Source organism: Trichosurus vulpecula, chromosome 9 (assembly GCF_011100635.1).
Source record: "Trichosurus vulpecula isolate mTriVul1 chromosome 9, mTriVul1.pri, whole genome shotgun sequence".
Classification (NCBI taxonomy): Eukaryota; Metazoa; Chordata; class Mammalia; order Diprotodontia; family Phalangeridae; genus Trichosurus; species Trichosurus vulpecula.
Genome location: NC_050581.1, coordinates 61,752,596 through 61,767,107, shown reverse-complemented (window position 1 = coordinate 61,767,107; position 14,512 = coordinate 61,752,596). Strand labels below are relative to the sequence as shown.

Genomic DNA, 14,512 nt, shown 5'->3' with positions numbered 1-14,512 from the left:
AATTAAGTAATGTTAATTACATTTACTGAAAATGAAAATTAATCCACCTCATTGCATCCTGCCTTCCCTGTGCAAAGTATATCATTCACTGAGTTGCAGGCCGTGTAAAATTTACAGTACTAATTATGTTGTCAGATCTATTAGTAAATACAGTCCATAAAGTGCAATGTGCTAACTTGATTGGAGGGCAGGTTCATTCTAGTTGTTAGTTTAATTACTGTTTAGTCATTTAAGTTCTCAAATGTTTGCTTCATTTTCCCTAAATCAAATTAAATACATACAAATATGTGTTCTGTCTCCAAGGGCCATGCTGTTGTTTCCAATATTATTTAAAATCAGATTCCTAATTGAATTGGTACATGCAGGCTCAGCAGCGTAGCAGTTACTAAGGATCATGACCTGGTACTCTGATGGCCTTATAGTGACTCTATCAAATACTGGCAGATTGTTTCCAATCAGAAATGCCCTTCCACCTCCAGCCTTGGGAAAAGGGCCAGTCCAATGGCACAGAAGAATATAAGGCAATGGACTTGGCCTCTGGAGACAATGCCTAGCTTTGGTGACTCGGCAGCCTAGGAGAGTGCCTCTGCCTGCAGGGGCTGTGGAAGCCAGGCCTTCCACCACCTGTCAAGCAAGGTGGTGCCATTCCATAGCCTCTGCTTCCAGGGGCTGTGGAAATCCAGGCCTGATACCATCTGTCAATTACGATGGCACCATTCCATAGCCTCTGCTTCCAGGGGCTATGGAAATCCAGGCCTGATACCATGTGTCAAGCAAGATGGCGCCATTCCACTCATCAAGCCGATGTGGAGGGCAGTTCTCTTAATGCACCCGGAGGAGGGAATGTCAGGGGCTTGGAAAGCTAAAGAAGTGATTGCTAGAATTCTCCCACCCCAGGGTTACTGACTCTCTTCGCCTGCTTTCAGACAAGTTTGCTTCCAAACCTATCTGGCAACACAACCGCCCCAGGGAAGGAAGACTCAGGAGTCTCCCAGACTTGCACGTATTCCACAATTTCTCAGTCCCAACAGTTGGAAAGTTTTTCCTATTGTCTGATGTGCCTGGGGGTGAAGGAAGCCTCAGCCAAAGCAGGACTTCATCACTTAATCACGCTTGTTGATCTACCTGGCTGAGATTTGTTCCAGAGCTTTGAGTGAACCAGAGAAGGGATTTGCCTTAATTGCAATGAGCACCTTTCCCTCTCCAGGACGTGGCCACTGAAATACAGCTAGATGGCTGCTGCTTCTTGGAGTTTGTCAAGTTCCTCTCAACCAGCTGAGGGGACCACCTCACATGCTACTCACCAGGGTTCCTTGTGGACCTCATGTCAAGCTAATGATTTCTAGAAATGAAAGACCTGCTCAAAGGGCACTTCGGAATGCTTTTGTATCTGCATAATATGTGTATGCTCGCACAGCCCATTTACCAAGCCCAACTGAAGCTTTAATCAACTTTCAATCTGTGTTGGTGGAATGCTCAAATAAAAGTTCGAAGTTCTGCAGCATTCTAAAGTTCACAAAGTACTTTCTTCACAGCCAGCCTTCGAGTTAGGTGTTGTACATAGTAACCTCATTTTAGAGATGATGAGACTGAGGCATAGTCACAATGAGGATCACGTAGTGAAGTCAGGATTTGAACCCAGGCCTCCTGAGTCCAGTACGCTTTTTAACTACCTAGCATCTCCCCCAAGGCTTTTTTTCCTCCTCATCTGAAGGGCCTCAAGAGCTAAAGCATCTTCTGTAAGGTATTAATAGCATATTCCCATAAGAGCTGAAAGTTCTGCAGATATCCCATCCCACCTATGTCTAGCCAAGGTTGCCTTCTACAACATCTCCAACAGCTGATCAGTCATCCAACCTCCAGCAATGAGAAGCCCATTCACTAGCTCCTGGAGCAGCCCATTATACTTTTTGTTTAGATCTGGCTGTTAGGAATTTCTTCCTCTCCCCAAGCCAACATCTGCCTCCCTGCAACTTTCAACCGCTGTTGTTTATGCCAAGGAGAGCAAATCCAAACCCTGTTCCAGACATGATAATGCTTTAGATACTTGAAAAAAGCCATCATGTAGGGGCAGCTAGGTGGCACAGTGAGTAGAACACTGGCCTTGGAGTCATGAGGACCTGAGTTCAAATGCAGCCTCAGACACTTGACACACTTACTAACTGTGTGACGTTGGGCAAGTCAATTAACCCCAATTGCCCTGCCTTCCCCCCTCCAAAAAAAAAAACCAAAACCATCATGTCCTAGTGGAAGGAGTACTAGATTAAGACTCAGGAGTTGGGTTCCAATCATGGTTCTATCACTAACTGTATGACCTTGTACAAACCACTCAATCTCTTGGTGCTTTAGTTTCCTCATTGATAAAATGAAAATGGTTCTACTAAATGATTTAAGGGCCTGCGTTTGAATTCTGACTTCATTCACTAAATGACCTCTGAAGGTGATTTTAGTTCCAGTTCTATATTCTGCAATCCCTCTTCGTCTTCCCTTGGGGCTGAACGCTCCCTATTCCTTGTCCTCTGCCATCCTGGTGCAGTGCCTGGAACTGAATGCCGCATTCCAGACACGTCCCGACCAAGGCATGTAGCTGACCTGTCACCTCCCTTGTTGCCTCTTGAGACAATCTAGGATCGTCTTTGTCTCTTCGGTCACGTTGTTGACTTATGTGGAGCTTGTAGTCCACTGAGACATAACAGTCTTCCTCAATTGTTGTCTAGTCAGACCTCTAATTAAAACGAATTATCTGAAGTAAAAGGGAAACTGAGGACAAAGTTACAGAGCCATCTATGATTTAATCTGCACGGATAGCATTTGCATATCAAATCAGGTCATCTGACTCCTCAGAGATCAGAAACCCAGAGTGATTTACAGAGCTGATTTTTATAACAGAAAAGAGGAATAAAAAAATGACAGAAGCTTGTTTTGAACGTAATTCAATTGGACAAAACAGGTCACCTGACTAGTTAGCGTCCCCCCTCCCCAGCTTTTTTTAAAATCCTTTCTGAGAAGTCATTGCCTTACAGGTGCTGCCCTTTGAAACCAGGAAAGAGGACCTAGTGCTCAGCACTAGTCAGCAGCCACCGCGCCTCTTCATTAGAAGATTCCATTATTCAACTGAGATTCTAGCTCAAGAAAAAAAAAAGGGAGGGGGGAGCTTATCCACCAAGACTGGAAAGAGGAGCTTAATCTCTGACTAACCTTTCTCCAGCTGCCAGAAAGGAGAACTTAGCCTCTGATCAACCCCACTTTTAAAAAAAACCTTATAATGCTATGATTATTTTATTCTTCTAAATTATCTGCTGCTAAATGATAAAGTCTGTTCATTAAATCTATAGATAAACTAGACTTGAGATTATCTATGTTAGTCTGGCTGAGCTGTTAGGGCTAGCTTTTCCTAAAGAACAGAATTTGGGGGGGGGGGTACAGCTAGGTGACACAGGGAGTACAGCACCGGCCCTGGAGTCAGGAGGACCTGAGTTCAAATCTGGCCTCAGACACTCGACACACTTAGTGGCTGTGTGACCTTGGGCGAGTCACTTAACCCCCAATTGCCCTGCCTTCCCCCTTTTAAAAAAGAAAAGAGTTTAATCCTATAATCAAACTAAAAGTAAATCTAAATAATCAATACTAGTTGATTTCCTTTTCACCTCCCTCATCCTCTGTTGAGGTTGATTTTTCATTTATCCCTATGCAGAAAGGACTGGATAGGTTTAAAATGATAGGCCAAACTGAGCAGAATGAAAAATACGATTATGATTATTATTAGTAGTAATAATTACAATAGTTAGCTTTTATATAGTCCTTTGAGATCTGTAAAGCACTTTACATGGATTATTTCATTTGGCACTCACAACAACCCTGTAAGGGAAGCATTGTCTTTACAGGCCGTTGGGTGGCACGGTGCATAGAGTACAGGACTTGGAGCTGGGAAAGATCTGAATTCAAATCTTGCCTCGGCCATTGCTACTTCTGTGATATGGGACATGCCACGTAGCTGCTTTCCTTATCTGGAAAATGGGGATAATAGAGTTATTGTGAGGATAAGATGAGATAATGCTCATAAAGTGCTTTGCAAACCTTAAAGCACTATAAATGCTAGCTATTATTATTGTCAGGTTTTTCATCCTACTTAATTTGGCCCATTACTTTAGCCTATCCAGTTCCTTTTTTGGAGCGTAACTCTGTCATGTAATATATTAGCTATGCCTCCAAGCTCATCTAAAAATTTGTCAAGCATGCCCTGTCAAAAAGGGAAATGAGGTTGGTCTAGCATGACCTATTCTTGATGAAGCTCGGCTGGCTTGTAGTGATTACTGCTTCCCCAAATGCTCACACATCATCCCCCTTAATGATGTATTCTGGAATTTTGCTAAGAATGGGAGTCAAATCTTCTTTCATAGACTTCTTAGACTCCAACCTATTCCCATGTTGGAAAATCAGTACATTTGCCTCTCTCCAGCCCTGCAACACCTGGCATCACTCTACAAGATAATTACAAGGTCATGGACAGCAGCTCCACAATCACATCTGCCAATCCTTTCAGTTCTATGGGTTAGAGTTTATCCAGATCTGGTCACTTGAATTCATTGAGATCAGACATATGCTTACTCCCCGATTCCCTCCTCAGAGGCCCAGGGAAACCAGTTTGTAGATTAGAATGAAAACGGCACATTGAACTTAATTTTCCACATGCTGTCTAGGCTTTTTATTCATTTAACTAGTCACCTGATTTCTTTCAGGGCCTTAAGCTGTGGTACTGGAACTTATTCCCAGTTGCAGGAGACTTAAGTTAATAGGCTTGCAAAAACAGAGATAGACTATTTATGACTATCAGGCTAAAGAGACCATGCTCAACAGTCCAGCACTTGGAGGAGAACCATAACCAAGAGCCTTCTAAGTGAGCATAATGAGGATGTCAGTTTTATACTGATGGAGCCTGCCCTGTCAGAAGCTGTGAGGTATAATGAGTTGCCAACAGTGAGAACCTTTGCCCTCTAAGACCTGAGCCAGTTGCACCCTGGGAAGCTGTCTTTGGTTCTTGCTGCAGCTAGAATATGACAGGCTTCCTGTCTGAGGCAGGTTCGGACTTGCTTTCAAAGTCTCCTGGTCTCTGATGTATCATATCTGCTTGCTGGGTTTTCCACCGCTTTGGCCAAATTTCTGGTTTCCGTGTGCTGTCCAGATTGGACCATCCCATCAGTGGGCTCTTTATCATCATTCCCTAGTCCTTGTCTTCTGGTCCCAAACTCCTACCTTGTCTGCCTAGATCAGTGTTACCTATGGTCCATCATGATAAATACAATGTTAAGCTAGTCATCATGTGTCCATCTACTTTTAGAAGCTGGTTCTGCTGAGAATGAATTCATAGCTCAGACCTTGAGGTTACCCTATTATAGTTTTCCAAGTGCACAAAGGAAGTTTGGGTTTTCTGTTATAGTGGACACAAGGGACCCAATTACAGAGTGGTCAGCTCACTAGTCATATAACTGGGAAGACTCAAGAATCATTTAACCTGAATCCCCAGCTACCTCCAGGAGTATGGGTCCCAGAGAGAAGCCACCAATTAAGCCTTCTCCAATCCCTAGGAGGGAAACGGGAGCTAACTACATTTTAAAAGCATTAGTAAAGGACCTACCGTGATTGGAGCACTGGTGGGCACTTGAGGAAATAAAGAGTTTAGCATGAAAGTAAATAAGTTTTCAGTTTAGAATTTCAGTAAACCCTTGTACCCTCCCCTCCTGGATTTGGATCAGGCAGAGGTCCAGCTAGCTTGAGATTAGAACAAGCTTGTTTGTCTCACTAACCAATGGGGAAAACTGTCCTGAGGGGTGCCCCCCTGGACCTGATACCAGCACCGAGATTGGCATATGTCCTTACTAGTGATATAGAAGGAGGAATTAAGAGGATGTTCATTAATGTGAAGTTGTCATTGCTTATGCCTAAGAAAAAGAGAGGAAAAGAATTCAGTTCGTAATAGAACTTAAGAGGACCTTGTTAAATTATCCTGATGGTGTATTCAAAACAGAATTAAGTTCAGCAGGGAAGAATGCAAGATGATATATAGAATGACAAAAATTAAACTGTTCAAATGATTTTATTTTTAAAATTAGCATCTTTCTGAGGAGCCACCGAAGTCAATCTCTGGCTACAAGTATACCCTGCGTAATTTTGCCTCAACCAGTCACGTTGCAATAACATCAATAATGTATTATAACAGAACTCCAACTCAAGTCTCAAATGCCCGTTTTAATTGCCATTTGGCCAACTACCCATCTGTAACATACTTCCATTGGAACTAACTGCCACCTGTAACATAATTCCAAGTAATATGTTTCAGAGAACTAATTAACAACATTGGGGCAGGCCTATATTTGTTTGAGGACAGTTATACTTGGGATTTCTATTCAGTGCTTATCATGGGCTATTGTAAAATGTATCAAAGAAATAGATTTTTCAGGCATAGGCCTTTGTCTTTGTAATGGTTTTAAATTTGTTTTTGTTTTCCTGTTCTTTTGGAATGTGATATTGGCTACTGGGAGAAGGCTACTGGGAGAAGGCTTTGGGTGAATTTTAAAGAGAAATGCTGTTTAGAGCAGAAAGGAAATTTAAGGATAATCTAGTCTCAATCCTTCCCACCCTTCCGTCTCTTTACAGATCAGGAACTTGAGCCCTCAAAGGTGAAGCTGCTTTTTTTTCATTTGTTTTATTGATACCTTTTGATTCTACAGCAATCATTTCCCTCTGACCCCTTCCGCTACAATACCACCCCACCTCCATTGAACCCTGCCTTATGTCAAAGAAAAATCAACCTACAGAGTGATTATACCTTAAAGTCTGTTCCACACCCATAGCCCCCACTTCTCTAGGGGGAGTAGACAGAGGCTTTTCATCCAATAACATTTATGTTATTGGAGCCGGTGCGTATATTATCCCTCTCAGCTCTGCTTTCTTCACTCCAAATCATTCATAGAAATCATCCTCTGTTTCTCTGAATCTTCTTACAGTGCAATAATACTCCATTATATTTGCCTATCCACAAGTGTGCTGGAGCCACTTTTATACCTCAGAAACCAGAAGCAGCAAATGCTATGAAACCAAGGCTTAATTTTTGTTTTGTTGGTTGTCTAGACTTAAAGCGATGGAGAAAATGTTGACGACGCAGGTTAAACTAAAAAGCGTGTTGTGAGTACTCTTTGTTCTTCCTTTTTGGAGAGCTAGTTGTTAAAAACATTTACCAGCGCATTATTGCGCGAACCACAGTCTGTTCAGCCATTCCCCAATTGATGGGTCCCCGTTTCATTTCCATTTTTATTTCCATAAAAATAATTTTAAAAGGTTCTAAAGATGACAGGAGTCTATATTCTAGCTGTTTGTTGTCTCAGTCGTGTCTGACTCTCTGTGACCCCATTTGGGGTATTCTTGGCAAAGATAGTGGAATGGTTTGCCATTTCCTTCTCCAGCTCATTTTAGAGACTTTTTTTTTATCTGTTAGTTTAATTGTTTAGTTGTTAATTTAGGGTTTTTTTTAGATTTTATAGTTGTTTCACTACCGTAAAGAGTGCCGCTAGGAATATTTTGCTATGTAAAGGAGCTTTCTTTCTGGCATTAACCCCTTTGGGGCCTATACCCAGCTGTAGATTATGAGGTGAAGTGCATGGTGTTTAGGGCCTTTTCTAAATGGGATTCCCAACTGTTTTCCAGAATGGTTGGACCAATTCATCACCAGTCAATCAGCATGTGCTAAGTGCTGGGGATACAAAGACAAAAAAGAGGCAGGCCCTGCCCTCAAGGAGGTTACATTCTAGCGGCAGAGACAGTATGAAGGTAGTAGACACATGACACAGATAAAATGAATACAAGGTGCTTTGGGGAAGAAGAGCAGTCGTGTCAGGAGCGATCAGGAAAAGCTTCATGGAAAAGGTGGTATTGGAGCTGAGTCTTGAATCCCATGAAGCAGAGGCAAGGAAGGGTGCTTTCTGAGCATGGGAGACAGCCAGCACAAAGTTAGCAAGGCAAGAGATAGAGTGTCAACTGTGGAGGGCATTAGATCTGGATCAGGGTGCAAGGAAGGGAGTAAGACTCATCTTCCTGAGTTCAAATCCAGCCTCAGACACTTATTAGCTGTGTGACCCTGAGCAAGTCATTTCACCCTGTTTGCCTCAGTTTCCACATCTGTAAAATGAGCTGGAGAAGGAACTGGCAAACCACTCCAGTATCTTTGACAAGAAAACCCCAAATGGGGGTCACAAAGGGTCAGACATGACTGAAGATGACTAAGCAAACCTGTGAAAACACTGAAAAGGTAGGAAGAGTCCAGGTTTATAAAGAGATTTAAATGTCATGATAGTTTCTATCTTATCTAAATGTACTAGGGAGCCAATGAAGTTTATTGAGAAGGGGTGTGACATGATCAGACTTGTGCTTTAAGAAAACCATGTTGGCAGCTGTGGATCAGGTTCATGTGTTTTTTTTTTTTTTTGTATTTTGTTCATGCAATCACTTTAAAATTTTGTCACCACAATTTTCTGATTTATCTTTTTAATCATTTCTCTTACTTGGCTAGCAATTCTCCCCCTAACTACAGGTCTAAAAGGTACCTCATTCCATGATCCATTTTTGTGCGTGACCTTTTATACTTGAGTAAAGTGACCTTCCCAGGGTCACAACGTCTGCTTAGTGGCAGAGCCGGTACCAGGCCTCCTGACTTCCAGTTGATGCTTCATCCACCACATTCCGTTTCTTCTGAATCCGATCCAAGACACTGATGCACAGGGGCAGGGGAAGGGGGAAGGGCTAAGGAAAGAATGTTGAGGTCTGTAATGTAGACATGAGAGAGAGGGCACAAGGAAGGTGAGGAGTGCTGTCAAGCTGTCTTTGAGCAGACAGAGCGGAGCTGGGACCAGAACCCTCCCAGGGTCCTGTCTCTATAATTCCTCTGTGGTAGCCAGACACTAATGAGCAGACAGTTACCTCCCTGTTAGCAGATGTGAATTTCAAAACACTAATTTAGTTAAATTCAACAAACAAATGTTTGAACACCTACATATGTAAGCTTCTGTGCTGGCACCCTAGGGAATACAAAGATGAATAAGATGTAGTCGCTCCCAGATCGTCTCAATTTCCTGACTTCAATGGGCTGGATTATATTGAAATTTGGTGTGGTAAACACTTCGTAATACTGTTAGACAGGAGATTTGCCACTCACAGCTTCTACTAAAGGAGGAAAAGCCACAGGAATGACTTCCAATTTTAATTTTCTGGCGTGTGTTTCTCCTCCTGCCTCTACACAGGGATGCGGGATAGGGATCAGGAATGGGGCTTGCCCTAGGTTGAGGCTAAGAACCCTCCGTGATACAGCTTAAAGTCTCTCCGGTCCAGGAAGTTTAAAAAAAAAGCCACAGCTACAAAGTCTGTGCACAGAGAAAGACTGGTAGAAGCATGGGATGGGTCAAGTAAATAGAATTAGAATTCATAACTCAACGTGCAGAGTGCTGAGTTGAAGAGTTACAGGCAGAAAGCAATGACCAGGAATTGGTACCAGGTTGATAATCCAAGGAGTGAGCCAAAAAAAAAATGATCCGAAGGTCAAGCAGAACTGATACCGGGACCCAGATTTTGATACCAGTGTGATATTAAGGGTCCAAGTCCCACAGAACATCCACAATTCAGCTTCCTTTATAGTGCTTGTTTTGGGTTTTTTGCCTGACCTAATGAGCCCAACCAATCCCACTTTTCAGCTTCTCCCCAAATTATTAGCGGCTGGATAACCTCCACCACTGTGAATGATGGCATTAACCTCTAAGGAAACGGTTATTTCTAAGCAGAGGGGAATGTGGTGAGCTGTTTAAAAAATGGCTTGGCTCTTGAGAGTCTTAGGGAGCCAAGTTCCTTGTATACAGCAGGTTCTCAGTAGTGGTGTGGTAGGACCACCTTAGTTCTAGCTTTGGCTCTCTCATGACCTGTGCAGCTTTGAGCAAATTACTTCACTTCTCCTGGGCCCGATTTCCTTTTCTGAAAATAAGGGAATTGGATTAGATGACCTTTAAGGCCCTTTCCAGCTCCCTGTCTGTGCCTGGGACCCTGATCCTTGTGCCAAGTATTTGTTGAATGAATGAATGAATGGATGGAGTAAACTAGTAAATGAACTGGAAATTGCCTATTGTACCAGTTTTATCAGGTAGTTAGAATCTGTCCCAAAGATCTGACATCCCTGGGTGTAGGTAGATCTTAGGCTACCAATCATTACCAAGACCTGACACTGACTGGCTTTTGGGCTCCACAGGAGAAAGCTACTTTTAGCAAATGCCAAGGAACCATCTGCCTTATTGACAGGATGGGAATTTTGTTGCATCAAATCCTGTTTGAAGTGGACCTGTTTGAAGTGACCTCTTGGTTATATGGGAATTGTGTAGCAATGGTACTCCGTATAAGAGGATCTTTAGGAGGGGAGGCCAGGCAGGGATTTTTTCAGAGATCCCCAGAAGCATTGTGGAACATTCCATTCCCAGCTCTGCCCCAGTGTGCCAACAGAAATGCCAGGGAGACATGATAAGAAGTGGGTGTCTAAGGGAATGATGGAGTGAGAGTAAAAGAGATGAGACACAGCCTAGAGATAGAGCAGAGCACGGACAGGAGAAGAACGGTTATGCAGACTGCTACTGGGACTCATTGTGGAGCAGAAAGAAGAAGCAGGTTTGTTAGTCACTAACCTCTTCCTGGTGGCTGGCCATGTACTAGTGGTCATTCTTGATTTTTGTAGGGTCCCCAGAGTACTCAGCTAGTCAAGGGAGACTTCACAGAAGTCCCAGCATTGGACTTCTCACACCAATTTTAAAATGAAGCCCCTAAATCTCTCCAGCTTGGCAGTAGCCAAGTCTAACAGGGCTATTCCAGAGCAGAAGTGACTCAACCACACTAAAGTGTTATAAGGTCCCATGGCCAGAGGGGTCCAGACCCACCTTTTCCAGAATTAGTGGGAGAGGTTTTGGGGAGTTGGGGGAGTTGAGGGGGGTGGGAGGACATTGACACAAAAGATGACTGATCCTTCACCACAAGTTATGGTGATCCTCAAGTTGTTGAAACAGTTGTTGTCCAACTCTCCGTGACCCCATTTGGGGTTTTCTTAGCAAAAATACTGGAGCAGCTTGCCATTTCCTTCTCCAGCTCATTTTACAGGTGAGGGAACTGAGGCAAACAAGATTAAGTGTCTTGCCCAGGGTCACATAGCTAGTAAGTATCTGAGGCTGGATTTGAACTCAGGCCTTCCTGACTCCAGGCCCAGCCTCTATCCATTGTGCAACATTGTTGAAACAGACCTCTTCACAATTTGTTGGATAATGGACTATTTGGGTGACTGAAGACCCAACAGATTCCTTACCCCATCCACTGCTGTATGTGACCCAAGAATCCTACCAGAACAAAATGATGGAGAGGTGCTGCTATGGGCAAGACACTGGCAGGGGAGGGGAATCTGTTTTGTATTTAATACCATCAGTGGATAATTCAGTTCTGCCAAGGAGCCAAGTAGAGGCAGGCCAGGTTATAAATGGGTGCACTCGAATAGAGCGGTTTCTGTAGATAAGACCCTTCAAAGGAGCTTCGTGTCTGGGGCCTCTCCTCCTCCCCCTATCAAAATTCAACGTCCAGAACAGGTTCTTATAGATATATCAGTAAAGGTATAAAGCTTAGTAAGTGTGAGTCACTAACATTATACTCCTTGGGGCACTTGCATTTTAAAGCTCATCCGTGATTATGGGCAGCTTTGCCCAGCCACTAGCAGATTGGAGACAGCTGGAAAATAGGGTAAGAATGTTTTGGTCACTTTCTCCACTTACCAGGCCAGACCTGGCTGAATGCTTGACAATGTGGAGAGATACCTTCTGACTTTCCTCACATTTTATTATCCTTTCTCACCCTTCCTTTCCCCTGTGGTTTTAAACTGACCAATTTTCCTAAGGAAAAACACGTCTTCCACCTACAGTTACCAAGACTGCACAGGGTCACAGGCCTGAGCTCCAGGGCTCAAATTCAAGGACTGGATTTGGCTGCTTTGTGAAATCTCCTCTGACTTGACCCCCAAGGTCCAGACCGCCTGTCACAATTCTAATTATGTTGCAGTCCAGCAAGACACAAAGGAGTCAGGTGTTCTTTTTGGTAATAATTGTCCTGGAAAGTCTGTGGAGCAGATGAGACCCACACTCGTTATTCTCACCCTATACACCTTCCTCTTTGCTGATTTCCTAGCCTACCCTGTTCTCCTCCAAATTTCTTGCCTTCCGCATGGTTTTTTTTCTATCTCCTCACTCATCCTATTCATAGAAGGACAATATTCCCGTATCTGTATGATTCCCAGAGCTCTGACTTCCATTTCTACTCTTCTTTGCCTTCCCCACCTCACTGTAACCCCAATCCCACCAAATGCTCTGCTGTGGTCAGGTAGAATAGCCAAGCCCCACTTCCAAGCTACATCTGAGAGTCATGGAGCTTAGGAAAGAAAGCTCACTGAATCCCCCCCTCACTGGGCAGGTCATTCTCCCACTGAGTCCTAGGGCTCAGTGAGATGGACAGGGCTGACTGGAGCAGCAATGGTTAGAGACAACCACTGCTCAACAGCCACAGAAACCACTATCCCTTGGAGGATTCAGGAGAGGGACCTATGGCTGGATTCTTTTAGCCAAAGGACAGATGCTATTCATTCAGGGTTGCAGCTGCTGATTTCTAGTTGGCCTAGCTGCATTCATAGGAACAGGACCAAGCCTATGCAAAAAAATTTACATATATATATATATATATATATATATATATATATATGTATATACACACACACACACACATATACATACACACATATATAGCAGGGATAACATCTTCTTGGAGAACAAAGCTGAGGCCTGGTCCCAGTGTACGATGCTGGCCTGATGTGCTCTCTCACCACCTCCCAAACCTTACCCCAGGCTGTCCTCAGGCTGCTGGAGTTTCTCAGGACCCAGGCAGATTTAGAATCCAGCCAGGAATCCCAGGACAGCAAAGCTGACTTGGCAGCATTCACCCAGAGCATGGCTTTCCCTTCTGGCAAGGACAGGTGTAACATTTCCTTGTCTGATCCGTATTTCCTGAGTACTTAGCCAACATTCTTGTAATTCTCTTGTATAGTGCCCATCTAGAACAGATATGAATTCCTGTATGATTGCATGGTAGCTGAATACACACTTCTTAAGCCAACTTTGGCAAACCAAATAATACACTATTTGTTCTCAGCAGGAGGTTCCCATAAGAAACTCACTCCCCTTTCTCACCACGGCCTATTGTGGAGATGTTCCTGGGAAAGGAGAACTGATATGTTCTTTCCAGCCACTAAAGGCCAGTGTTTCATAAGTTTACCGACTGCTTGGATCCAGTTGTCTGCACAGAGACCTACCTTCTGCAGGCTAATCACAGCATCAATGGCGGGGGAAGGCAGAAGAAAGGGAGAGGGAAGGAAGAGAGAATGTGCCTGTATCTGTGTGTGTTCATGCAGTGAAAATTCTGTAGATATAACAGCTCCTCTCTTAGCAGTGATCTGGAGATTTAGAAAGAGAGGAGGCAGCACAGTTCTACTTTCTGAACACTTTTTGAGAAAATCCGAGATTTCCACAGGCTCCTGCAGCAGGATTTGGTGACTGTGCACGACAAAAGGGAGGAAGAACAGAGGGGCCAAGGTGACCCCAAGATGAGGTCCCCACCTTCTTCATTCCCTGTATCATCTTTATCACAGTGCTCTCCATCCCTGAACAAGCCCCATCCCTCTGGATGGAACAGGAATTGCCAACTCAGAATCAGAAAAATGCTTCCAGATTAGAGGACCCTGGGTTTTTTTTCTGTATGAGACAGAAGAATATTGGGAAAGGTACCTTCCATGGAAAAAATAAGTACCACATGAGTGCCCAAGGTGGGATGCCATGAGTTACTAAGAACAGCCAACAAAGAGAAGCCTTGACCACATAGGGTGATTGTTCATTCCCTGGACGAAGCCAACCTTCCTCCCAGATAGAGTCAGAACGATCGCCTTCTGGTAGCTAAAGTACTGACTACTGATAGATAGTAGTGGCCATCTGATAACCCTTACCTCCTCTCTCCCAGGAGTTATGCCACACTCACCAATGGCTCCACCCCAAGCATGCCAGAGCCTCGGGACGGAGGAAGCAAGAGTTTTCAGGCATCTGCAGAGTGAGCCTGCTGTCATGGGGCTTGGAAGTGTGGGGCTATAGTGACGTGAATTGTCATGACAAGTCTGAGGAGGAAAGGGCTAGAGCACCTGTCACCTTGGCCTGCCGCCTTTCTCTTACGTTAACCCCTCAGACTCTGCCCAGGTAGTGTGATTGCTGCCATTACCACACCCAAACACTAGGGGCACACTGACACCACATTTGTTTTCTGTCTACACCATCCAACTACATTAGAGGGGAAAATCTACCATACTTTGCCCCTTCAGTTTCATTTCCCCAGCCTCCACGGTGAAGGCCATCTTTACTTC

The 14,512-nt window shown here is 43.9% G+C and overlaps 1 protein-coding gene across 1 annotated transcript in view; it reads left to right on the top strand.

Moving 5' to 3' along the window:
* Positions 1–14,209, top strand: part of LOC118832130 (dynein intermediate chain 1, axonemal-like) — a 149,270-nt gene extending 135,061 nt beyond the window's left edge. Inside the window, exon 13 of the mRNA XM_036739560.1 lies at positions 14,119–14,209. Coding sequence (XP_036595455.1) covers positions 14,119–14,209 — 91 coding nt within the window. The remainder of the gene's footprint in view (positions 1–14,118) is intronic.
* Positions 14,210–14,512: the final 303 nt, after the last annotated feature.